The 26,780-nt window shown below is 41.3% G+C and overlaps 1 protein-coding gene across 1 annotated transcript in view; it reads left to right on the plus strand.

Annotated features, from left to right (window-relative positions):
• The window catches only part of prodhb (proline dehydrogenase (oxidase) 1b), a 69,087-nt gene that overhangs the window by 37,523 nt on the left and 4,784 nt on the right, over nt 1-26,780 (plus strand). The window contains exons 12-13 of the mRNA XM_034170902.1: nt 12,630-12,728; nt 12,842-12,930. Coding sequence (XP_034026793.1) covers nt 12,630-12,728; nt 12,842-12,930 — 188 coding nt within the window. The remainder of the gene's footprint in view (nt 1-12,629; nt 12,729-12,841; nt 12,931-26,780) is intronic.

Genomic DNA, 26,780 nt, shown 5'->3' on the forward strand with positions numbered 1-26,780 from the left:
CCGAGGCCATAAGAAGATCATTTGTAACCTTCACTAATGCTGTTTCTGTACTATGATGAATTCTAAAACCTGACTGAAACTCTTCAAATAGACCATTCCTCTGCAGATGATCAGTTAGCTGTTTTACAACTACCCTTTCAAGAATTTTTGAGAGAAAAGGAAGGTTGGAGATTGGCCTATAATTAGCTAAGATAGCTGGGTCAAGTGATGGCTTTTTAAGTAATGGTTTAATTACTGCCACCTTAAAAGCCTGTGGTACATAGCCAACTAACAAAGATAGATTGATCATATTTAAGATCGAAGCATTAAATAATGGTAGGGCTTCCTTGAGCAGCCTGGTAGGAATGGGGTCTAATAAACATGTTGATGGTTTGGATGAAGTAACTAATGAAAATAACTCAGACAGAACAATCGGAGAGAAAGAGTCTAACCAAATACCGGCATCACTGAAAGCAGCCAAAGATAACGATACGTCTTTGGGATGGTTATGAGTAATTTTTTCTCTAATAGTTAAAATTTTGTTAGCAAAGAAAGTCATGAACTCATTACTAGTTAAAGATAATGGAATACTCAGCTCAATAGAGCTCTGACTCTTTGTCAGCCTGGCTACAGTGCTGAAAAGAAACCTGGGGTTGTTCTTATTTTCTTCAATTAGTGATGAGTAGAAAGATGTCCTAGCTTTACGGAGGGCTTTTTTATAGAGCAACAGACTCTTTTTCCAGGCTAAGTGAAGATCTTCTAAATTAGTGAGACGCCATTTCCTCTCCAACTTACGGGTTATCTGCTTTAAGCTACGAGTTTGAGAGTTATACCATGGAGTCAGACACTTCTGATTTAAAGCTCTCTTTTTCAGAGGAGCTACAGCATCCAAAGTTGTCTTCAATGAGGATGTAAAACTATTGACGAGATACTCTATCTCCCTTACAGAGTTTAGGTAGCTACTCTGCACTGTGTTGTTATATGGCATTAGAGAACATAAAGAAGGAATCATATCCTTAAACCTAGTTACAGCGCTTTCTGAAAGACTTCTAGTGTAATGAAACTTATTCCCTACTGCTGGGTAGTCCATCAGAGTAAATGTAAATGTTATTAAAAAATGATCAGACAGAAGGGAGTTTTCAGGGAATACTGTTAAGTCTTCTATTTCCATACCATAAGTCAGAACAAGATCTAAGATATGATTAAAGTGGTGGGTGGACTCATTTACTTTTTGAGCAAAGCCAATAGAGTCTAATAATAGATTAAATGCAGTGTTGAGGCTGTCATTCTCAGCATCTGTGTGGATGTTAAAATCGCCCACTATAATTATCTTATCTGAGCTAAGCACTAAGTCAGACAAAAGGTCTGAAAATTCACAGAGAAACTCACAGTAACGACCAGGTGGACGATAGATAATAACAAATAAAACTGGTTTTTGGGACTTCCAATTTGGATGGACAAGACTAAGAGACAAGCTTTCAAATGAATTAAAGCTCTGTCTGGGTTTTTGATTAATTAATAAGCTGGAATGGAAGATTGCTGCTAATCCACCGCCCTGGCCCGTGCTACGAGCATTCTGACAGTTAGTGTGACTCGGGGGTGTTGACTCATTTAAACTAACATATTCATCCTGCTGTAACCAGGTTTCTGTTAGGCAGAATAAATCAATATGTTGATCAATTATTATATCATTTACCAACAGGGACTTAGAAGAGAGAGACCTAATGTTTAATAGACCACATTTAACTGTTTTAGTCTGTGGTGCAGTTGAAGGTGCTATATTATTTTTTCTTTTTGAATTTTTATGCTTAAATAGATTTTTGCTGGTTATTGGTAGTCTGGGAGCAGGCACCGTCTCTACGGGGATGGGGTAATGAGGGGATGGCAGGGGGAGAGAAGCTGCAGAGAGGTGTGTAAGACTACAACTCTGCTTCCTGGTCCCAACCCTGGATAGTCACGGTTTGGAGGATTTAAGAAAATTAGCCAGATTTCTAGAAATGAGAGCTGCTCTATCCAAAGTGGGATGGATGCCGTCTCTCCTAACAAGACCAGGTTTTCCCCAGAAGCTTTGCCAATTATCTATGAAGCCCACCTCATTTTTTGGACACCACTCAGACAGCCAGCAATTCAAGGAGAACATGCGGCTAAACATGTCACTCCCGGTCTGATTGGGGAGGGGCCCAGAGAAAACTAGCAGCTGACATAAACAGTGACATCAGAGCACATGTATATAGCGCCAAATCACAACAAACAGTTGCCCCAAGGCGCTTTATATTGTAAGGCAATGGTGTGGTGGAAATTACATTTACAAGGCCAATAGTGCCTGTAGTTAAAGAATCACCCACATACGAGCAGTTCTGCCATGAGTCACCCTGAGTTGTTCTTATTCGTACTTTGTGAAGAGGCCCCTAATCAGGGAAAGAATATCAGGGGAACTTTGGCTTATTACTTTCCCATGTGATAAGGTAGGAAAAAGATATTCTTTTGTGAATAAATTTAGTACAGTGATAACAGGGAGAGAGTCATGGTCAGACTCTGCTCTGAACACAACCTCACCTGTAATGACTTGTTTTACAGAGTGATCGTTGATGGAGGAAACCTGGAGCTGGAGTGTTAATACAACATGATGGCTTGACACAGGATAAGAGCTTTTCACTGGGCAGATATACCACCATCTTTCAGGCTGAGGTGTTTGATATCATTCAGTGTGTGGAGCTCCTGATTAACCTCAATTTTAGGGATTAAAGAGTTTTTATTTACTCAGATAGTCGGGCATGTATGAGAGCCGTTAAAGGGCCACTCTTCTCATCAGCTATGATGAGGGAGTGTGCCCAGGCATTTAACACACTGGGAGACACTAATGATGTAGTTGTAGTGTGGGTACCTGGTCATACAGGCATTCCAGGTAATGAGAGAGTGGACTGGCTCACAAAGTCAGGGAGCTCAACTAAATTTGTGGGTCCAGAGCCCGTTGTAGGGGTGTCAACATCTGTGCAGAGGACCACCCTCCAGAATTGGAACAGGAAGCAGCACCACAAACGATGGCAGGGCTTGAGTGACTGCAGGCAGGCAAGACAGCTTGTGGAAGGACCAAAACCGAAGGTTTTCCAGGGAGCTAGTTGGCCTGCCTAGAAGTAGAATTACAGTGGTTGGGGCTCTCAGAGGTCACAACCTCTTGAACAGACATAGAATGGTAATGAAACTCCAACAGGTCAGTGTATGTAACGCTTGAGGGGATGAACCTGAGGCGTGTCTCTATTTTGGGGCTGGTGTCCAGCATGGGGTAGACTGAGGCAGAGGTTTTTGGGTTTCTTTATTTTGGAACTTGACTTGATTAGGAAACTAAATGTAAGAAACCTGGTATCCTTTATCAAGGGTACCAAAAGGTTTAACTAAGAAGGTTTATTTTGGGGGGAGCAATGGGCCCATTTGTGGCCTATGCTCTGCTGGGCTGATAATCCACCCCCTCTTTCCTGACCTAACCTAACCTATGAGTTGTTTCCTTGAGATTGGGAATGTACAGTGAAGAAAATAAGTATTTGAACACCCTGTGATTTTACAAGTTCTCCCACTTAGAAATCATGGAGGGGTCTGAAATTTTCATCTTAGGTGCATGTCCACTGTGAAAGACATAATCTAAAAAAAATCCGGAAATCACAATGTATGATTTTTTAAAATAATTTATTTGTATGTTACTAATGGAATTTCAACCATTTTCATGGAATTACAAAAGGTAACTCCACAGAATCCAGGGATAAGCACCAGCACCAATGGGTCATCAAACCAACTTAGGACTTTCTTAAGGACCCCTTCACACATAGTGCGAAGTTTGGTCGATTACGGCGAAACAGTTCAACATTAGTGCACCACGAAACATCACGCTGACGGGCAGGTGTGCACAATCCCGGTGCGAGAGTTCGTACACGGTGAACCATATACAAACATCACATTGTATTAATACCTCTTATCAAGCGGCAATACAAGTATGATCCGTCTGGTCCTCTGTACATGACCCATGGGCACTGATGTACAGTCATGAAATGACATGAATGAGAAGCAGTTCGCTCGCCTCATTCATGTCCACATCATCTGGCACGTCTTCAGCCGGCCGCACGCGCATGTCCTGCTGACACACGTCTTGTTGATGGTGCGCCACAGGACACCGTGTCATGTGGAACAGAGCTAGCGTGGGTGACGTGGCAGTGAGCTTGCCTGCTGCGTGTTATGATCTGATGGTCCATTTCAACCTGGGGGCAGCCTATCCATGTGCGCCTGTGCTCGCTTGTTGCACCCCCTTGCCACAGTGATATATGTTTCTATTTTTGTCCACTTGGTGATAGCAAACAGACACATGCACATCACAGTAGTCAGTTGTTAGTCCATGTCCATCCAGACACAGCTGGGATGTCCACAATGACAAATCCCCATAGCCGATCCTGTCGTAGTCACACCTTCTGTCAGTTTTTAGCGCTCACACCAAAGCCACACTCATGTGGCACTTAGACAAATTTCACTACCAACACGACGATTGTTGTCTGCAGTCTGTTGTTGTGCCAAGAGTAAGACTGGTCACACATTTTCTAAATGCCATGCAAGCGGTGTTAGATGTTCGTTCGTGTCAGTTGGAATTTGGCCGACACCTGATCCGAGAGTGTTCAATGCGTTCATACAGTCTTTCAGCCGCTGGTGTGCGCAACTAGTCATAGCAACAGGTGTACGAGGCTTTAGAGGCAGCTATGACATTACATGGTTTGTATATGATTCCTGCTTCATGCGCACTTAATGCACAATTCTACCAAATTTGCACTATGTGTGAAGGGGCCCTAAAGGATGTCTAGGTACAGTAAAAAATGGGACACATCATGATTGATACTGACACTACCTGAAAAGCACTGCAGAGAAATCCTTGTAGAATGCCTTTGTTCATACAACCCCATTTCCAATGAAGTTGGGACATTGTGTAAAATGTAAATATAAACAGAATATGATGATTTTGAAAATCCTCTTCAACCTATATCCTGCAACACGTTTGAAAAAGTTGGGACGGGGCAAAAAAAGACTGGAAAAGTTGATGAATGTTCAAAGAACACCTGTTTGGAACATTCCACAGTTGAACAGGTTAATTGGAAACAGGTGAGTGTCATGATTGGGTATAAAAGGAGCATCCCCAAAAGGCTCAGCCGTGGGGTGAGGATCACCACTTTGTGAACAACTGCATGAAAGAATAGTCCAGCAGTTTAAGAACAATGTCTCTCAACATTCAATTGCAAGGAATTTAAGGATTCCATCATCTACAGTCCATAATATAATCAGAAGATTCAGAGAATCTGGAGAACTTTCTACACGTAAGCGGCAAGGCCAAAAACCAACATTAAATGCCCGTGAACTTCGATCCCTCAGGCGGCACTGCATTAAAACCCAACATCATTATGTAAAGGATCTTACTGCGTGGGCTCAGGAATGCTTCAGAAAACCATTGCCAGTTAACACAGTTCGTCGCTACATCTACAAGTGCAAGTTAAAACTCTACCATGCAAAGCGAAAGCCATACATCAACAACATCCAGAAATGCCACCGCCTTCTCTGGGCCCAAGCTCATTTGAAATGGACAGACGCAAAGTCGAAAAGTGTGCTGTGGTCTGATGAGCACACAATTCAAATTGTTTTTGTTTAAGGGAGTTTTTCCTTACCACTGTTGCTCTGGGGGCTGGTAAAGTTAGACCTTACCTGTGTGAAGCACTTTGAGGCAACTCTGTTGTGATTTGGCGCTATATAAATGAAAATAAATTGAAATTGAAATTTTTGGAAATCATGGATGTCGTGTCCTCCGGACAAAAAAGGAAAAAGACCATCCAGATTGTTACCAGCACAAAGTTCAAAAGCCAGCATCTGTGATGGTGTGGGGGTGTGTTAGTGCCATGGCATGGGCAACTTACACATCTGTGATGGCACCATTAATGCTGAAAGCTGCATCTGGGTTTTGGAACAACACATGCTGTCATCCAAGCAACGTCTTTTACAGGGACGTCCCTGATTATTTCTGCAAGACAATGCCAAGCTCCATTCTGCATGTGTTACAACAGCGTGGTTTCATAGTAAAAGAGTGCAGGTAGTAGACTGGCCTGCCTGCAGTCCAGACCTGTTACCCATTGAAAATGTTTGGCGCATTATCAAGCGCAAAATATGACAACGGAGACCCCGGACTGTTGAACAACTGAAGTTGTACATCAAGCAAGAATAGAAAGAATTCCACCTACAAAGCTTCAACAAATGTCCTCAGTTCCCAAACACTTATTGAGTGTTGTTAGAAGGAAAGGTGAGCAGGGGTGGTGGCCAAGGGGTTAATGCGCTTGGTTTCAGTACAGAAGGTTCCGGGTTCAAATCCCACCCCTGCCGCATTTCTCCATGTAATGTGGAGTTGCATCAGGAAGAGCATCTGGCGTAAAACCTGTACCAATTCATCATGCAGATCTACCTTGGATTTGCTGTGACGATCCCGAGTGCAAACAGGGGAGCAGCTGAAGGGACTTACTTTTACTAGAGGGAAAGGTGCCCCTGTCCCAGCTTTTTTGAAATGTGTTGCAGACATCCATTTCAAAATGAGCAAATATTTGCACAAAAACAAAGTTTATCAGTTTCAATATTAAATATCTTGTCTTTGTGGTGTATTAAATTGAATATAGGTTGAAGAGGATTTGCAAATCATTGTATTCTGTTTTTATTTACACTTTACACAACGTCCCAACTTCATTGGAATTGGAGTTGTATTTCTGTATGGTAAATATTTGTATTATTTATTTTTTTGAGATTGTTTATGCACTTCTGCATCACACAATAAAACCTGTATGATAAGAATTATTTGTTTTACCAACATGTGATTTTTGCAAGTGTAATGACACACTTTAAATCAAATATACATAGCCACACAAGAGAGCTGCCATATTTGTTTTGGTTGTTGGGGTTTCCCATGATGTCATTTTGGATCCCCATATGGTTCCTTACTTCCTTCACAGGGAACAGTTCGCAGTGTATTTAAAAGCAGTATAGTCTACATTTCAGGTTTAGATCAAACCTAATAAGGTGTTCTTTTTCTTTTACTGCAACATACCATGTTAATGAAAATCAAAGTTCAGTTTGTCAACACACTAGTATTTAACATGTAGTAAAATATATTGGTTAGTTAGTTGCATTGAAAACAGCTGTTAAAAACGGTATTTCCCTCTTCACATACAAGAAAGCATCCAGATGATTGTAGTGCATAGTTGCCACCAGGTAATTTTCCAACTTTGATTTTTTTTCAGTAACATTATGGATGTCAGAGGTCTGATACATTTGTTAGCCCAAGGAGAGCAGAAATCTATGTAAGAGATTCAGTATTTCACCTTGTTCCTGAGATTTGGCCATGAATGTATTTTAAGATGAGGACCACTCCTTTCACCTTAACTTTTGACCCATGACCTGGACATGACCAGTGATGCAAGAAGGCTGTTGACTGAGTTTGTCTACTAGGGTTGGGTATCGAGAACCGGTTCTTTTCGGGTATCGTTAAGAAATGATTCGATCCACCGACATCAATAGCCTTTTTGCTTAACGATTCCTTTATCGGTCTTTCAGAGTGGCTGTTGTTTTGGGGGGTGTTTATCAGGAAAATGATCATGTCTCTGCGTGGATTACAGAACCCCTGCAGGGTCTGTAATCAGTTGTTTATGCAGCATGGCTTGTCTTTTAAGCTTGAAGCAATGAAGCATTGATCCGACCCGCTGCTTCGTTGGTTCTTTGTTTTATTTCTCTTTATCTTAATTTTTCCCACTAAAACCCTAAAGAGCATATGTCCATGAGTAATATTTACCTTTTTATGTTAAACCGACCTGTTATGGTCTTCTGAAACAGTTGATAGATATTTTATAACTGAAAAACGGGACTGATGCTAACGCGTTAGCATGTCTATGGCATTTTCAGTGTTAAAGTTAGCATTAAGATGTTCACATCTCAGCACATTTGGTGCTGAGATTATTATTATTATTACATTATTATTATTATTATGCGAAAACATTTGTTTTCTGTATAATAATTAATGGCTCAGCATTTGTTGTCGTAAAAGAGTCAAATGTATTACAAATTGTAATTTTTTTATTTTCGTTTATATATTAATAATAATAGCAACAACAATAATAGTAATAATAACTAATAATGCTACAATATAATTTTAGAGAGACAAAAAGAACGTGATTAAAAACACAACAGAAAATATAAAACCAACTAACAATGAATATAAATAAATATAGAAATAAATGTTTCCTGAGAACACCTAGTGAGTCTTACACCTCAGTTTTATCCATCTTATTTAAGTTTAATGACAATTTGTTTCAGTCAAACCATATTTTCAATTTGTTAATTTCTTCAGTGATTTCCTCCAGAACTATCTGTCAAACTAGAAAACCGCTGCTAAGGACAGAATACTACTGGAGTGAATTTGAGTAAGGAAAGTTGTTTTTTTTTTCTCACCAAAATGGATGCAGCACTCACTGCAGTTTATTGTCTGGAATAGTCCCAGATTGCATTTCAGAGCTTCTAGAATTGAAACATTTTTGTGTGGGTGGTGTTGGGGGGTAATTTTGGGTTACAGCTTTTTTTTGTTTTTCACCACTTTCATCCCTGAATATGTCAATCGTGAGTCACTTTTATGCGGATTAAAGTCACTAACTGGGAATCCTGTCTTGTTGCGAGAATGAAACGAGAATCATCCTCCCTTCTGTTCACACAGCTCGAAACGCTGCGCGGCTCTCTGCCAAGTCAAGTTAGAACGATACAGTCTAGTCAGAATTAATAAATTCAAAGCGAAACACCATTTAAATCAAATGACACCTCTTTCCAAATGTTGTAATACAAACAAACTGCAATCGATCAAAACTTTTTTTTTTCCTCCCAAAATGACATGTCCTGTGCTGATGTGCAGCAGCCGGCTGAGCTCAGCGGTACGGAGAGACATTGATGCCAAAATGTCTGAAAGGAAATGCTTTTGACAAAAACTACAGATTTTATTTATTATTTATTTATGTCCAGAGATCAAGGATCCAGTGACCGATTTCATAATCATTTACTTTAAGACTCAATAAAATGTTGACATAGAAAACCTGTAAAGCCTACTTTTAGTACACAGAAAATTCACAAGAGATATCGATAAGCAGTCGGATTGATAAGAAGAATCAATATCGATAAAATCTTATCAGTACCCATCCCTATTTTCCACCCAGTTTGATTAATTTTGCAGTTTGTGTTTAGGAGGTACTGCCACAGACAGTAGACAATGACCTGTCATGGTTGGGGACCGGGTTTGCGTGTTGCACCCAAGTGCAGGAGCAGTAAGGCAGACACATGAGGAACAACCAAACGTTTATTGAACCAAACAAGGGAGAACTGCGCAGTAGACAGGACAGACGGGGCAACTGGACTGGAACCAGGAACTGATAGGACTGGGACCAACAGGAGACCAGGACCAGATCCAGGAACATACAGGACTGGGACCAAGGACTGACTGGACACAGACCAGGTGAAGTGAGCCTGTGGAGCTACTGGGGCTGGAAGACTGCAAGGGAGATGAGAGGGCTGGTGAGAATGTGCAGGTGCACACCTATACATGGAAATTAATACTAACATAAATATTTCTGTGTAGGCTCTCAGTTGTCCAGGTGGTTTCCATAGTAGAGAAGCTTGAATCTTCTACTGGACTGGGTTGCTTGATGCGAGAACGTTTCGCTTCAAATCGTAGAAGCCTCCTCAGCTAAAATTCTTGCTCTGGAAGTCTGACTTCTGTCTGACTCTTGTAGAGATGAATGAATAGAAGCCAGCAAAAGCTGGAGTTTTAAACCTAACCAGACCCCTCCTACTGAGAGGCAGACTGCTATAGGCTAGTGACTAAACAATAGCTCTAATTAGCAACTTTTGTGCTCTCGTTAGCACTCTCCTAATGATAGGGCAGCTGTCCCTCCTAATGATGGGATGGATGCCTTTCCTGATGGCTCCCTTGATGACTCTCCTGATGACGTGAATGACTCATTACCATGAACAAAAGACTGAAACTCCTTTGACCTGAGTACCCCATTGTAAACAGGGGATAAAGCGTGTCTCAGCTTTGCAGGTTGGAGCCTTGTCATGGACCATTTTCTTCAACTTCCACCAAAGATTTTCAATTGGATTAAGATCCGGACTATTTGCAGGCCTTGACATTGACCCTATGTGTCTTTTTGCAAGGAATGTTTTCAGTTTTTGCTCTATGGCAAGATGCATTATCATCTTGAAAAATGATTTCATCATCCCCAAACATCCTTTCAATTGATGGGATAAGAAAAATGTCCAAAATATCAACGTAAACTTGTGCATTTATTGATGATGTAATGACAGCCATCTCCCCAGTGCCTTTACCTGACATGCAGCCCCATATCATCAATGACTGTGGAAATTTACATGTTCTCTTCAGGCAGTCATCTTTATAAATCTCATTGGAATGGCACCAAACAAAAGTTCCAGCATCATCACCTTGCCCAATGCAGATTCGAAATTCATCACTGAATATGACTTTCATCCAGTCATCCACAGTCCACGATTGCTTTTCCTTAGCCCATTGTAACCTTGTTTTTTTTTCTGTTTAGGTGTTAATGATGGGTTTTGTTTAGTTTTTCTGTATGTAAATCCCATTTCCTTTAGGCGGTTTCTTACAGTTCGGTCACAGATGTTGACTCCAGTTTCCTCCCATTCATTCCTCATTTGTTGTGCATTTTCGATTTTTGAGACATATTGCTTTAAGTTTTCTGTCTTGACGCTTTGATGTCTTCCTTGGTCTACCAGTATGTTTGCCTTTAACAACCTTCCCATGTTGTTTGTATTTGGTCCAGAGTTTAGACACAGCTGACTGTGAACAACCAACATCTTTTGCAACATTGCGTGATTATTTACTCTCTTTTAAGAGTTTGATAATCCTCTCCTTTGTTTCAGTTGAAATCTCTCGTGTTGGGGCCATGATTCATGTCAGGCCACTTGGTGCAACAGCTCTCCAAGGTGTTGGAGACCACTCCTTTTTAGATGCAGACTAACGAGCAGATCTGATTTGATGCAGGTGTTAGTTTTGGGGATGAAAATTTACAGGGTGATTCCATAATTTATTCCTCAGAATTAAGTGAGTCCATATTTTTTTCCCTCTGCTTGGTCTAAAAAAGTAACCGTTACTGACTGCCACAATTATTTTTCCTGATTTCTTATAGTGTTTCTTAAAGCCAGAAAGTTGCCATTTGAAATGACTTTAGTTTTGTGTCATGTCTGTGATCTGCTTTTTTTTCTACAAAATTAAACAACTGAATGAACATCCTCCGAGGCCGGTGATTCCATCATTTTTGCCAGGGGTTGTAGTTATTGATTACTTAACCATTACAATCCCAAAGAAATACACTGATGGTTAACTCTGGACTGGAAAAACTCGCAAAGATAATAAGACTAAATTAAGCCTGAGCATTTGCCAGGGAAATCACCACTAATTAAGATCAGGGCCTGGAAGCTCCACTCTAGTGCTCACTAAAGTCTGGAATACCCCGGGAGGGAAAAACACGAGGAGTCATATACTGCGCTTGGAAGTGGCAGTGGAAAAAACACACGGCGAATTACAAACTGCGCCTGGACATGGGAGCCCATAGCGGAGGGTTTAAGACAAGAATACGGAGCGCGGAGACTCCAGATTGGAAAAAAACATGACAGGAAAAAAATAATGAGCTTGGAGGCTCAAAGCTAGGAAAAATGCAGAGCTTCATTAGTGACGGCGGAACGCCCAAACAAAGCCAAAACAAAACATAAGAGGACGTTACCGGCTGAGAGTGATGGCATGGCACAGCTGGGTGCCTGTGGCAACCCGGTTCCAACCAGGAAGAACGCGGAGGTTCTTCAGGTCGTGTTAGGAGAAAGATTCTGACCCCGAACCAGTCAAAGCTCCAAGGTTAAATCCAGAATGAAGATGAGCTGCCATGAGATTCAGCTGTGAAGCTCACACTCAGCAGAATGTAAATCAGCTGTGAGACACCGTTCTGTCACTTCACGTGCTGACTTGACAGATGGGGCGGGGCCCACGAGCAACCCACAGCAGATACACCTGTGGCAACGTCACCCAGCAGCTCCACCTCAACTTCACCTGCAAACACAAAGACAAACCAGCAGACCAGGGGCAAACCACAACACGACCTCTGATTATGTTTGACCTGTGACCAAGGTATGACCTTATTGCGAGAGGACAGTCGACTGACATCATCCACCAAGTCTGATGTCAGCATGGACAACAGATGATGACCTCTGATTTACCTATGATCTTGACATGCCCCATGTTGTAAGAAGTGGGTCCATTGATTGTATTCACTACCCACCAAGTTTGAGCGAAATTCCTCTGTGTCTTGGGGATGGCGCCACGGACAGACACGGCCGTGACAACAGGTTTTTTTTTCTTAATTTTCCATTATGGCTAAATGCACAATACCTTTAATGATATCACCATTAACTGCCTAATGTGTGTGTGTGTGTGTGTGTGTGTGTGTGTGTGTGTGTGTGTGTGTGTGTGTGTGTGTGTGTGTGTGTGTGTGTGTGTGTGTGTGTGTGTGTGTGTGTGTGAATGGAAGGTGTCTGGATTTTGTGCTAGATGAAATCGTGCTCCGTAAGAATGCCAGTGTCATGGTGGCTTCACATAATGAGGACACAGTGAAATACACCTTGAAGAGGTAGACTGCCAGTTGTGTTGAAAACACAAACACACACTTTGGATCAGTTTTGTGTTAAGCTATTATTCAAAAATGAGCTGTTGGTGTATCTTCCCTCTCTGTCTCCAAATCAGAATGAATGAGCTCGGTCCCTTAGCCACGGAGAACAGTGTGTACTTTGCTCAACTGCTTGGCATGTGTGATCACATCAGCTTCCCGTTAGGTGAGGAACACACACCCACATTCTGTACGTGTGTGGTTCTGGCATTGTCATCCTCATGTGCGAGTCCTGTCTCTGCACAATCCATATTGGCTGTCTTGCTCAACAGCACTCAGCTTTGTCTCTTAATACTCAACACTAATATACTGCTAGTGATTATCTTTGACCAACAGTATAGTATTAATCAAATACCTCATAGTGATGCCAGATTAATAATAACTGATGATTATTTTGCCAGCACTTCCTCATATTACAATTGGAGAATGATGCCTAAGAAATTATTCTTATAAATTTAAATAATATGACAAGCAAATTAACACTTTTCAAAGAATACAAATTACAGCACAAGATTTCCTGGATTACTTTGGGAAGAAAATAGAAGACATCAGGTTAAACATATCCCGGCATGCCTTAATCCAGCCACTACACCCTGCTATTGATGTGGGCGCCACTACTGAGGTATGACCTAGATTTACAGAATTTAACAGCATCGCACTAGGCATGCTGACAAAACTCGTAATGTCAACAAAAAGCACAACCTGTTTATTTGATCCTATACCAACAAAACTTTTTAAGGACCTGTGGCACACTCTTGGGCCGACTGTGCTCGAAATTATTAATCTTCTGGATCTGTTCCTAAATGTTTCAAATCTGCAGTGATTAAACCATTACTTAAGAAACCTAATCTTGACCCTAGTGTATTGACAAACTATTGGCCGATATCAAATCTATCATTTTTCTCTAAAATTCTAAAAAAGTGGTGTCACGGCAGCTCGTAGACTATCTTACTGAGAATAATCTCTTTGAGCCACTGCAGTCTGCTTTTAGAAAATATCATTCCACAGAGACGGCTCTCACTAAAGTGGTGAATGATCTTCTGCTTACAGTGGATTCGGACACCACTACGGTTCTGTTGCTGTTAGATCTCAGTGCTGCATTTTATACAGTGGATCATCATATTCTACTTGATAGGCTGGAAAATCATTTTGGGATTACTGGGAGTGCCCTTGCATGGCTGACGTCATACTTGACCAGTCGTTCTCACTGTGTTTTGTACAGTAACACTACCTCTAACCTTAGTGACGTGAAATTTGGGGTTCCACAGGGGTCTGTCTTAGGCCCCCTGCTTTTCTCCCTTTATATAGCACCCCTTGGGCACATATTGCGGCATTTTGGGATTACCTTTCACTGGTATGCAGATGATACTCAGTTATACATGCCGATAACTGCTGGTAATCTCGTTCACATAAAATCCTTAGAAGATTGCCTTGCAGCAGTGAGAAGTTGGATGTCTAGAAACTTCCTACTCTGATAAGACTGAAATGATGGTTCTTGGTCCAGTGAGACATCGGCATCAATTTGTCCCATCAACATGTCTATTAGACCCCATTCCTACCAGGCTGCTCAAGGAAGCCCTACCATTAATTAATGCTTCGATCTTAAATATGATCAATCTATCTTTATTAGTTGGCTATGTACCACAGGCTTTTAAAGTGGCGGTAATTAAACCATTACTTAAAAAGCCATCTTAGCTAATTATAGGCCAATCTCCAACCTTTCTTTTCTCTCAAAAATTCTTGAAAGGGTAGTTGTAAAACAGCTAACTGATCATCTGCAGAGGAATGGTCTATTTGAAGAGTTTCAGTCAGGTTTTAGAACTCATCATAGTACAGAAACAGCATTAGTGAAGGTTACAAATGATCTTCTTTTGGCCTCAGACAGTGGACTCATCTCTGTGCTTGTCCTGTTAGACCTCAGTGCTGCTTTTGATACTGTTGACCATAAAATTTTATTACAGAGATTAGAGCATGCCATAGGTATTAAAGGCACTGTGCTGCGGTGGTTTGAATCATATTTATCTAATAGATTACAATTTGTTGATGTAAATGGGGAATCTTCTTCACAGACTAAGGTTAATTATGGAGTTCCACAAGGTTCTGTGCTAGGATCAATTTTATTCACTTTATGCATGCTTCCCTTAGGCAGTATTATTAGACAGCATTGCTTAAATTTTCATTGTTACACAGATGATACCCAGCTTTATCTATCCATGAAGCCAGAGGACACACACCAATTAGCTAAACTGCAGGATTGTCTTGACATAAAGACATGGATGACCTCTAATTTCCTGCTTTTAAAGTTATTGTACTTGGAAAACATAGGGAAAAAACATGGAAAACTAACAAAAATCAATTTTTTTTCAATTTTCAATTTATTTTCATTTATATAGCGCCAAATCACAACAGAGTTTCCTCAAGGCGCTTCACACAAATAAGGTCTAACCTTACTAACCCCCAGAGCAGCAGTGGTAAGGACAAACTCCCTCTGAGGAAGAAACCTCAAGCAGACCAGACTCTAAGGGGCGATCCTCTGCTTGGGCCATGATACAGACACAAATTACAGAAGGAAATGCTGTTAGTGCACAGGACAGGAGGCTCTCCAGCACAAATACTACAACCACCACTGGATCAGAGACGGTGCCACTAACAAAAAGACAGGAAATGGAGCTGGAGGTGGCAGAGCTGAAGATGTTGCAATTCCCTTTGGGATTGATGAGGATGGACAAGATTAGGAATGAACATATCAGAGGGACAGCTCAGGTGGGATGGTTTTGAGACAGTCACAGAGGTGAGATTGAGTTGGTTTGGACATGTGCAGAGGAGAGACCCAGGGTATATAGGGAGGATAGGATATAGGATGCTGATGATGGAACCACCTGGCCGGAGGAGAAGCTGGTGGCCAAGGTGGAGGTTTATAGATGTGGTGAGGGAGGATCTGCATGGAGATTGGTGTGACACAGAGGACAGGGTGAGATGGAAATGATTGATCTGCAATAATTGTTACAGTAGTTTTTGTAAGGTTTTCACTTTTGTTTGTTTGCCTGGCTGTTAGCAGGATAACTCAAAAAGCAATGAACACTTTTCAGTCAGATTTGGTGAGCAGATGGATAATGTTCCATGAAATAATTTAGATTCAGATTATATTCTGGAACTAAGATCCAGAAGAATGTTTCATGCAAAGCAACATTTTACTCAAAAAGGTGTGAGCATGTTGATGAAGTTTTGTGAGCAGATGGATGATGTCATAGAAAATTAGGGATTTTATTTGATGTGGAACATTTCTTGAATCCAGGATCCAGAATAAGTTTTAAGCAGTATGCGGCCTTGGTAGAGGTATGCACTGTCTGAGTGCCTTCTAGTTGTAAACTGAATTATTTTTTTGTGTTTGTCTTTGTTACACTCTTCTTAATATGCATTTTGGTTTTAAAATGTTTAGTTTTTCAATGACTTTGTAATGTTTTGCATGCAATTGTAGGTTAGACTTTTAAAATGTAGGTGACACCAAAAAAATTTGCACAAATAATCACAAAAAATTATGAAATGTTGATATTTTAAAAAAGATCCTGAACAAAAAAAGTCTAAGTGTGCAGGATAAACAACAGCTGTCTGAAGCCTGCACTCTATTTCAGCCCTCAGCCACGGCCATATTGTTGCTACATCATCACCAGAACGAGACCCGCTGATTCAAGCCCAAATCAATAAGCGAAGTGCGCATCTCAGGCCGTGCGGTGCATTATGGGCAGGCTAAAGTTTTCAGCTACCAACCCACAAGCTATGGCGGCGGAAAGCAGCGAGGAGTGCTGTGATTTGGATCATTTCAACTGCTGGAAAGTTGACGATTTAAAGCATTTTTGTAAGCTCCACGGATTGCCTGTTACAACCAGGACTACGTACGGCAGTGGACAGAAATGGAAAGAAGAGCTGGTTGTGCTTGCATATGCTGCATCTGTACAGAAAGTACCGTTAGTGCTGACAAAGGAGGAAGAGCGTGCTGCTGTCGAAAATGACCCGTGCTTGTTGATAGTTGGAGAAAAACAAATTTCTGACCCCTTGAAGGCAACTGACGGATGGTTAGACAAAGTCCAGCGACTGAAACTGTGGATATTGCAGAATATTTGCTAAGCAGGGATGAGAAATCGCGACTCCAACTTCATAATGACTACAATAACGGTGGGTCTCACATATAACCTCTTTGGTGTCATGTTTGTTTTGATAAGTTGACAGACATACAGTGATATGTGCATGCATGCAGTTTGTTTATAGAACATGTCAATTTTACAATATTACGCGCCACGTCATTCATGGCGCGACATTACAGTTATAAGCTGATGCACGAAAACAGCGGCATGGTTTCAGGATATTGACAAAATAAATGTGTGCAAAAAACTTACAGTTTTAGTCCGACTTTTACGTCCGTCTGGAACTTTCTTTTCTGTGGCGAAATTGTGTAGAATGAACGGAGGTTTACGACCACATTTCTTCTTCTTTCCGTCTTTGTTTGGACTCGGCGGAGGTTTGCAGTCGTGTGTTTTCAGCCAACTTTCAAGCCTATAAATTCCGTTCAAGCATTTGAAAACAGCACAATGCGCCCCTGTCATTATTGTACAACCCCTGGCAAAAATTATGGAATCACCGGCCTCGGAGGATGTTCATTCAGTTGTTTAATTTTGTAGAAAAAAAGCAGATCACAGACATGACACAAAACTAAAGTAATTTCAAATGGCAACTTTCTGGCTTTAAGAAATACTATAAGAAATCAAGAAAATATTATGGCAGTCAGTAACGGTTACTTTTTTAGACCAAGCAGAGGAAAAAAATATGGAATCACTCAATTCTGAGGAAAAAATTATGGAATCACCCTGTAAATTTTCATCCTCAAAACTAACACCTGCATCAAATCAGATCTGCTCGTTGACATTGACCCTGTGCCATGACATTGACCCTACGTGTCTTCTTGCAAGGAATGTTTTCGCAGTTTTTGCTCTATGGCAAGATGCATTATCATCTTGAAAAATGATTTCATCATCCCCAAACATCCTTTCAATTGTCCAAAATATCAACGTAAACTTGTGCATTTATTGATGATGTAATGACAGCCATCTCCCCAGTGCCTTTACCTGACATGCAGCCCCATATCATCAATGACTTTGGAAATTTACATGTTCTCTTCAGGCAGTCATCTTTATAAATCTCATTGGAACAACACCAAACAAAAGTTCCAGCATCATCACCTTGCCCAATGCAGATTCAAGATTCATCACTGAATATGACTTTCATCCAGTCATCCACAGTCCACGATTGCTTTTCCTTAGCCCATTGTAACCTTGTTTTTTTTCTGTTTAGGTGTTAATGATGGCTTTCGTTTAGCTTTTCTGTATGTAAATCCCATTTCCTTTAGGCGGTTTCTTACAGTTCGGTCACAGACGTTGACTCCAGTTCCTCCCATTTGTTCCTCATTTGTTTTGTTGTGCATTTTTCGATTTTTGAGACACATTGCTTTAAGTTTTCTGTCTTGACGCTTTGATGTCTTCCTTGGTCTACCAGTATGTTTGCCTTTAACAACCTTCTCATGTTGTTTGTATTTGGTCCAGAGTTTAGACACAGCTGACTGTGAACAACCAAAATCTTTTGCAGCATTGCATGATGATTTACTCTCTTTTAAGAGTTTGATAATCCTCTCCTTTGTTTCAATTGACATATCTCGTGTTGGAGCCATGATTCATGTCAGTCCACTTGGTGCAACAGCTCTCCAAGGTGTGTTCACTCCTTTTTAGATGCAGACTAACGAGCAGATCTGATATGATGCAGGTGTTAGTTTTGGGGATGAAAATTTACAGGGTGATTCCATAATTTTTTCCTCAGAATTGAGTGATTCCATATTTTTTTTCCTCTGCTTGGTCTAAAAAAGTAACCATTACTGACTGCCACAATCTTTTTTCTTGATTTCTTATAGTGTTTCTTAAAGCCAGAAAGTTGCCATTTGAAATGACTTTAGTTTTGTGTCATGTCTGTGATCTGCTTTTTTTCTACAAAATTAACCAACTGAATGAACATCCTCCGAGGCCGGTGATTCCATAATTTTTGCCAGGGGTTGTATGTGTCGCTTAAGGCTTAAAGCCTTTGAAACAATCCCTTTAAAAGCCTTAACTTTTACAGTCCGCTAATGCTACTGTATACGAAATTCGATGGGAGCAGTGTGAGTGTGGTAGCTGGGATTTTTGCCCCCGTTTGACCCACGCATGCGCAGATGCGATGCGCACTTCGCTTATTGTATACACAGCGGAGGTCAAGCTTTTTTTGGATAATTTCTTTTTTCTTTTTTTTTTTTCCTAGTGTGGGGCTTTTTTTTGTTTGTTTGTTTTTAGTACAGTCTGAAGGTGATTCTGAAGATGTTGTGGGGACACAGCCTTGTGGTTTTCAGCCTAATTTAGGTGACAATGAGGGAGACAATGAGGAAAACCTTCAGTCTGACAACATTGACGATATTGGCAGAGTTCAGAACACAGAATGGTGATTTTTAAAAAAAGAAATGAATAATGCAGGCAATTTCGGGATGCAGGTGGAGGTGATAAATTGTTTTTTGTTTTATGTTTTTGCCAGCTCTTTGGTCTACTACTATCAACTGACTTAAAAAATAATTTCTTTTACTATCTGTGACATCAGAAAAAAGTGTTGAGGAAGTGTGAATTTTTTATTGTTTTTTTTTTTGTTTTTTTTTACAAACAGGTACATACATTTCAAATCTGAAAAATGACATGCCAGACTGAAAATATCAGCTATTTTTAAAATAAAGCATAATAAACATGCTATTATTAAATAAAACCATTCACACAAGGAGTAAATAATATAGCCTCTATTTCAGTGAGATCATCTTCAGTCTGATGAAAACCTATCCACCTTTACAAAACGATGTCTGAAAATAATTTCATTCCTTCTGTCCTGACTGAAGAAAAGTCCATTTGTCACAGGGCAGTTTGGTGCCAGGTTACAGCACCGGCTGTAATCCATTAATTGTGGCTGATGGATCGAGTCTCTGCTGTGGACGAATCCTCCTCTTGTTCCACCACGGGCTGCTTTGTGCAGCAAGTTGAAAGACTCATCTGCTCATAACATCGGTCTGCTCACGACGAAATTAACCCATGATTCACAAAACAATAAAATAATGTGAAAATACTCAGTTTTGCCTCCGTGTGGATTGGAGAAGGCACAGATGCCCTGTATGCGCGCTTGTCAATATAAATGTTCCACCTGCCAATCAAAAGGATTCCGCCAGTGAGAATTAACCGTTCTGACACCAAAAACACCATGCAGCTCTGACCTGAACCACTCGGTGGAAACGGGGCTGTCAGTAGCCTGTAAAAATCCATAAATTAATGGGGCTAATAAGATCCTTCTTCTCCAATGTCGGGAGTTGCCTGGAAGTTAGTGGCGCACGGTTCAAAATCTGAATATTTATCTCTTCAGTAACTGCACACCAGGAAAGGATAAATTTCAAACTGTTGTTTAATTTTAGTCTTAAATGCTCAAGAAAAACAAAACAAAACATTACTATCAGCCAGGCAAGACAATAGGTGACCTCGTCTGGCAGCCGGCAGCAGCTTCTCAAACTCCAGCAACAAACTGAGGGTGTTTGTGTAGACACAACAAACTCTCCTGATTAGAAGGATTTCAGCTGTTGTTTGATCAGGCCGATCAATCATGATCGCATCCTGCTGTAACGTGTTGTTTTGACCCCACAACACACCTCAAAAATGATCTCCTGAGCTAAATACAAAAACATTATTTTGAAATGACAAATCCAGTGGGGTCTACTTTTTGAATTATCCTGCTGTGTTCTTTCTGAACCAGCAATCACATGCAGATGGTGGCAGAACAGCACTATTTCCACGGGCTGGTACCAGGTGTTCTCTTCGTGGGGCTACTGGCAGTATTGTTTGTTGTTCTAGATTTTATTCACAGCAGTAGAGGGAAAACCCAGTGTTTCACATCATCCAGCTTTGTATTTGTTCCATTATTTTCAGCTACATTGTACTCTTCATTCTTCTGATCTTTTCTGGCAGCTGTGTCGGCCACCATTTGTGGTGGACTTTCCAAATACAACACATTATTCTGGACCTTTTCTGTATGGATCCACCCCGTGTTAGCCTTTCTGTCTCTGTCTGCACTTCCATTACCGCACTTCCATTACCGCTCTTAGCCACGTATTCATCCAGCCCACCTCAACCTACCTTCCTGTGTTGACTTGGATATGTGCCCTGCTTTTGTCTGATTCACTTATTTCTTATTCTGTCAGCTTTGCAGTCCCACACATCCATATCAGCATTCTTATTGCCCTGCGTGTTGGCGACGCTGCAATAGCAGGGTGTTTTTTCACTGGTGTGTGCGTGTGCGGACAAGGTAACTCAAAAACATCCAGATTGAGTTCCTTCAAACATGGTGGCAGTATTACTGGGACAGATGTGTAGAGGTTATTAGATTTTGGAGCAATTTGGTTAAAGGCCAAAGGTCAAGGAAAACATGGTGCAAAAAGCCCTTTTTTGTCAGCAACTAAGAGTCTTATATTGATGATCTCAAGCATATTATTGATCAGCAAAATATTTGTAATTGATTGGTATGAATGTTTTGTAATGAACTCACAGATGTCATATGATGAAGTCATCCATAGTCAAAAAACACCATTATAGACATATGTGTATTTACTTGTGCATTTATATTGTGTGTGTGTGTGTGTGTGTGTGTGTGTGTGTGTGTGTGTGTGTGTGTGTGTGTGTGTGTGTGTGTGTGTGTGTGTGTGTGTGTGTGTGTGTAGAACATACAAGGTATGCATCAGCCCTCTGAAGCCTTTCATTTCCAGTGTCTCCAAGTTTTTCTTCTGCACTTCCATCATTACTCACGTCCCATATATTATGATCATGTCATTACTTTACCAGTAAAGGTTTACTGACCTTGACTTCGTGGACGATGCTGTGGTCTTTGCCCAATCAACAGATGTCGTGATTGCAGCGCTTGAGTGTTGCCATTTGTGATTGTTCTGAATCTAGACATGCAGTGAAAGTGTTGAACTTGTCGAGACATTCACTTATTTCAGCACTAGCACTTGTGTCTCTTGGTCTTCAGCCTTTGAGATTGATGTGTTTAGCGATGCTGATATCTGTGCAGCAGAATGAAGGTCCAAGTCTTTAGGATCTGGTGCTTCCTGTCTTACAGTATGGTCGTGAGACTTGAACACTAATTATTGACCTAAGATGACACCTGGATGTCTGGTACTAGCTCTCTTTGGAGGAACCTTGGGTACCAGTGGATTGAATTTGTGTCAAATGAGCGCTTACTTTGGGAGACAGATGAGGAGTGTCACTTGCATTGTGAGGGAACGTCTGCTGTGACGTTTTGACCATATGGTTCTTTTCTGTGCATGATCCATCAATGTGATCTTCAGTCTTGAGGACCCCAGCAAGTGGGAAAGACCACAGAGACATCTGGCTGTGGCAAATTGATGGTTACTTTCAAGAGGTGGGGATGGACTGGTTGCCTGCTTGGTAGGTTGCCAACCAGGAACCTGGGGGGTGGCGAGGGGAGGTTGGTTCTGTGATTCGGTAAATGTTGCAATCTGTGGCAGTGGCACATGCTCCCAGACCTGACCTGATCTGCAGTTCTTTGTAGACCTGGGCCCGTATCCGCGAAGCAACTCAAAGTCCTCTCAAAGAGCTCCTAACGTAGCCTAAAATTTCCTGGCAAGAGTGAGCCAGCAGGTGTCTGAGTGCAAGTCTAAGCAAGGAGGGGACAGAAACTCCCATCTTTGTAAGGATGCAGGGTTGACCCCATTGCTAGGTATGACACAGTCCTGTAAGAGCTGTGATTGGTTGTCATGGAAAGGGGAGGAGAAATAAAAAACCATATGTGCTCCGCCCTCCTAGTCATGAATGGACAGTGAAATCAACTGATCACATAACCTGAACTGCATTAAGACATGTAATTGTGAGGATAACTTTATGATGATGAAATCCAGCAAAATTCAATGAATTGTTACACAGCTTGAAAATGTTTGAACATACCTCATCAGCATGTCAGATATCTATATATTAAAAGTGTGTGTGTGTGTGCATTTATTTAGTATGTTTATTGTGAGTATATAATATTGTAAATACATTAAAAATACATGCATGACACAAGAAAGTGAATTTCCATTGTGGTCCATTTACAACCCCAATTCCAATGTAGTTGGGATGTTGTATAAAATGTAAATAAAAACAGAATACAATGATTTGCAAATCCTCTTCAACCTATAGTTGAATACACCACAAAGACAAGATATTTAATGTTCAGACTGATAATATTTGTTGTTTTTGTGCAAATATTTGCTCATTTTGAAATGGATGTCTGCAACACATTTCAAAAATGTTGGGATGGGGCAACAAAAGACTGGGAAAGTCGATGAATGCACAGAGAACACCTAATTGGAAACAGGTCAGTGATCATGATTAGGTATTAAAGGAGTATCCCCAAACTTCTCAGCTGTTCACAAGCAAAGATAGGGCGAGGATCACCATTTGTGAACAGCTGCGTAAAAAATAGTCCAGCAGTTTAAGAACAATGTTTCTCAATGTTCACTTGCAAGGAATTTAGGGATTCCATCATCTACAGTCCATAATATAATCACAAGAGAAGAAAATCTGGAGAACTTTCTACATGTAAGTGGCAAGGCCGAAAACCAACATTGAATGCCCATAACCTTCGATTCCCTCAGGCAGCACTGCATTAAAAACCGACATCATTGTGTAAAGGATCTTACCGTGTGGGCTCAAGAACACTTCAGAAAACCATTGTCAGTTAACACAGTTCGTCGCTACATCTACAAGTGCAAGTTAAAACTCTACCATGCAAAGTGAAAGCCATACATCAACAATATCCAGAAACACTGCCGCCTTCTCTGGGCCCGAGCTCATTTGAAATGGACAGACGCAAAGTGGAAAAGTGTGCTATGGTCTGATGAGTCCACATTTCAATTTGTTTTTCGAAATCATGGATGTCGTGTCCTCTGGACAAATCAGGAAAAAGACCATCCAGGTTGTTACCAGCGCAGTGTTCAAAAGCCAGCATCTGTGATCGTATGGGGGTGTGTTAGTGCCCATGGCATGGGTAACTTACACATCTGTGATGGCACCATCGATACTGAAAGGTACATCCAGGTTTTGGAGCAACACATGCTGCCATCCAAGCAACATCTTTTTCAGCGATGTCCCTGCTTATTTCAGCAAGACAGTGCCAAGCCACACTCTGCACATGTTACAATAGCGTGGCTTCAGAGTAAAAGAATGCGGGTACTAGACTGGCCTGCCTGCAGTCCAGACCTGTCGCCCATTGAAAATGTGTGGCATATTATGAAGCGCAAAATACAACAACGGATACCCTGGACTGTTGAACAACTGCAGTCATACATCAAGCGAGAATGGGAAAGAATTCCACCTTCAAAGCTTCAACAATTAGTGTCCTCTTTTCCCAAATGCTCATTGAGTATTGTTAGAAGGAAAGGTGATGTAACACAGTGGTAAACATACCACTGTCCCAGCTTTTTTGAAACGTGTTGCAGGTATTCATTTCAGAATGAGCCAATATTTGCACAAAAACAATAAAGTATATCAGTTTGAACATTAAATATTTTGTCTTTGTGGTGTATTCAACTGAATATAGGTTGAAGAGTATTTGCAAATCATTATATTCTGTTTTTATTTACATTTTACACAACGTCCCAACTTCATTGGAATTGGGGTTGTAAGAATTAAATGACAAAATTGATGTAATAATAAAAGAAAATAACATTCATTCAGCTTGGGACTCTGACAAGGGCGGTTGCATCTCCTCCACTCTCTGTTCTCTGCTTTAACAGAGCGGGCATCCAGTTTCGGGTAAAATGTGAGGCGAGGTCTGTGGCTCACTCATACCGAAGCTACAGGTGGCTGTGCCCCGTTTCTCTTCAGCAGGACATGGCTGGCGATGCTGCTCTGCTAACGCTCTCCGCGATCCCTCCATGCAGCAGTGGTTGGTCCTTGCATCACTGTATCCCTGATGGACGTCCCGCCTGGATCCCTGGCTCATCTCGGCCGTCTTTGTGTACATCCTGGGAGCGACGTGGGCTGTGCCGGTATAGCTGGATGTCACATGACCGTGGGAGATGCCTGCAGCCAATCCCGCTGCTTCCTGCTGGCTCGACCGAGGCGTCATCGCTGAGTCGGATCGGATTATTGAATGCACGCTTCATCACAAATAAAGCATTCTCTATTAATGAACTTTTTGTCAGGAGGAACCTGGATTTCCTTTTCCTCACTGAAACGTGGCAGAGGGAGAACGAGTTCATACATTTAAATGAGCTCTGTCCGGCTGGCTGTTTAGTTGTGGGAAAGCCCCGCCCCTCTCACCGTGGTGGGGGCCTGGCTGCTGTGTACCAGGACAGGTTCACATGCAGACATACGAACACAGATCACGCCGCCTCTTTTGAGGTACTTATGATAGAAGTTGGTTCCTCAGATACTTTTTATTGTATTTTGATTTATCGCCCCCCAGGCCCTGCTGGGACCGTTTTAAAGGATTTTACAGACCTTTTAACATCCATAATTCGATTGGAAAGGGTTTTAATTATGGGGGATTTTAATTTGCACATTGACAATGACACATCAAGTCATGCTGTAGAACTTTTATGAGTGACTGAGACATTTAATTTTAAACAGCATGTGTCAGGCCCCACCCATAGTAAAGGCCATACTTTAGATCTGGTCTTCACATTGGGTCTGCATGTTACTGATGTGTGCGTAGAGGATGTTCTGTTGAGCGACCACTCCTGTGTTCTCTTTGACTTGAGGGTGCCGTCTCAGCCAAGGCCTGTGCTCGCCAAGGTAGAAAGGAGGATTATCACAGGGGCAACATCCACACATTTTTGTGATAAGTTTGATCCTCTTCTTTTTAGTGAATGCACTGAAATTGATGGCCTTGTGGACAGCTTTAACGGTCACTGTGCAACCATCTTGGATCAAGTTGCACCACTTAAATCTAAGAATGCATCTCGTGAAAAGTTCTGCCCCTGGATTAATGATGCGATCATGAATCTAAGGAGATCTTGTCGTCAAATTGAACGCTTGTGGAAATCTACAAAATTGGAGGTCCACGGGCTGCATTTGAGAGACCTAATAGCCTCCCTAAATAAGATGTTAGAAGAGGCCAGGGCAAACTACTTCAATCTGCTGATTTCCTCTAATAGAGGAAATCGCAAAGGCGCTCTTTGAAACTATTAGCTCTATTGTGGCACCTGCTACTTATGTCACTCCTGTTCACTATAAAACTACTAGTGATGAGTTTCTGACTTTCTTTATTGATAAGGTCAGGGCTATAAAAGATAGACTGCCACAGTCAGTGCCACCTTGTCAAGGCCCCCAGCATATGGGACCACCCCCTCAATGCTGGGCATCATTTGCTCCTGTTACACAGGAGGACATTTTATCCATTATCAGCAAAATGAAACCATCTTCTAGTACACTAGATGTTCTTCCTTTTAGACTTTTCATGAATGTATTTGATTCTATCGGGCCATGTGTTGCCAAAATGTTTAATATGTCCCTGTCGACTGGTGTGTTCCCCAGTTCTTTTAAGCATGCTGTTGTGGAGCCACAGCTTAAGAAAGCTGGACTGGACCCTACAGATCTGAAGCACTTTAGGCAAATATCAAAAACCCCCTTCCTGGCTAAAGTCCTGGAAAAATTGGTCTGTGCCCAACTAACTTTCTTTTTGCAGACTAACAACATTTATGACACTTTACAATCTGGGTACCGTGAGTTTCACTCTGAAACGACTGAAACGGCTCTGTTGAAAGTGTCGAGTGACATTATGATGGCCGCTGACACTGGCAAATGCACTGTCTTGGTTTTGTTGGATTCGTCGTCTGCATTTGACACAGTTGACCATGGCATCCTGATCAGGAGACTACAGGATCTGGTGGGGATGTCGGGTCCTGTATTAGAGTGGTTT

This window comes from Thalassophryne amazonica, chromosome 5 (assembly GCF_902500255.1).
Source record: "Thalassophryne amazonica chromosome 5, fThaAma1.1, whole genome shotgun sequence".
NCBI lineage: Eukaryota > Metazoa > Chordata > Actinopteri > Batrachoidiformes > Batrachoididae > Thalassophryne > Thalassophryne amazonica.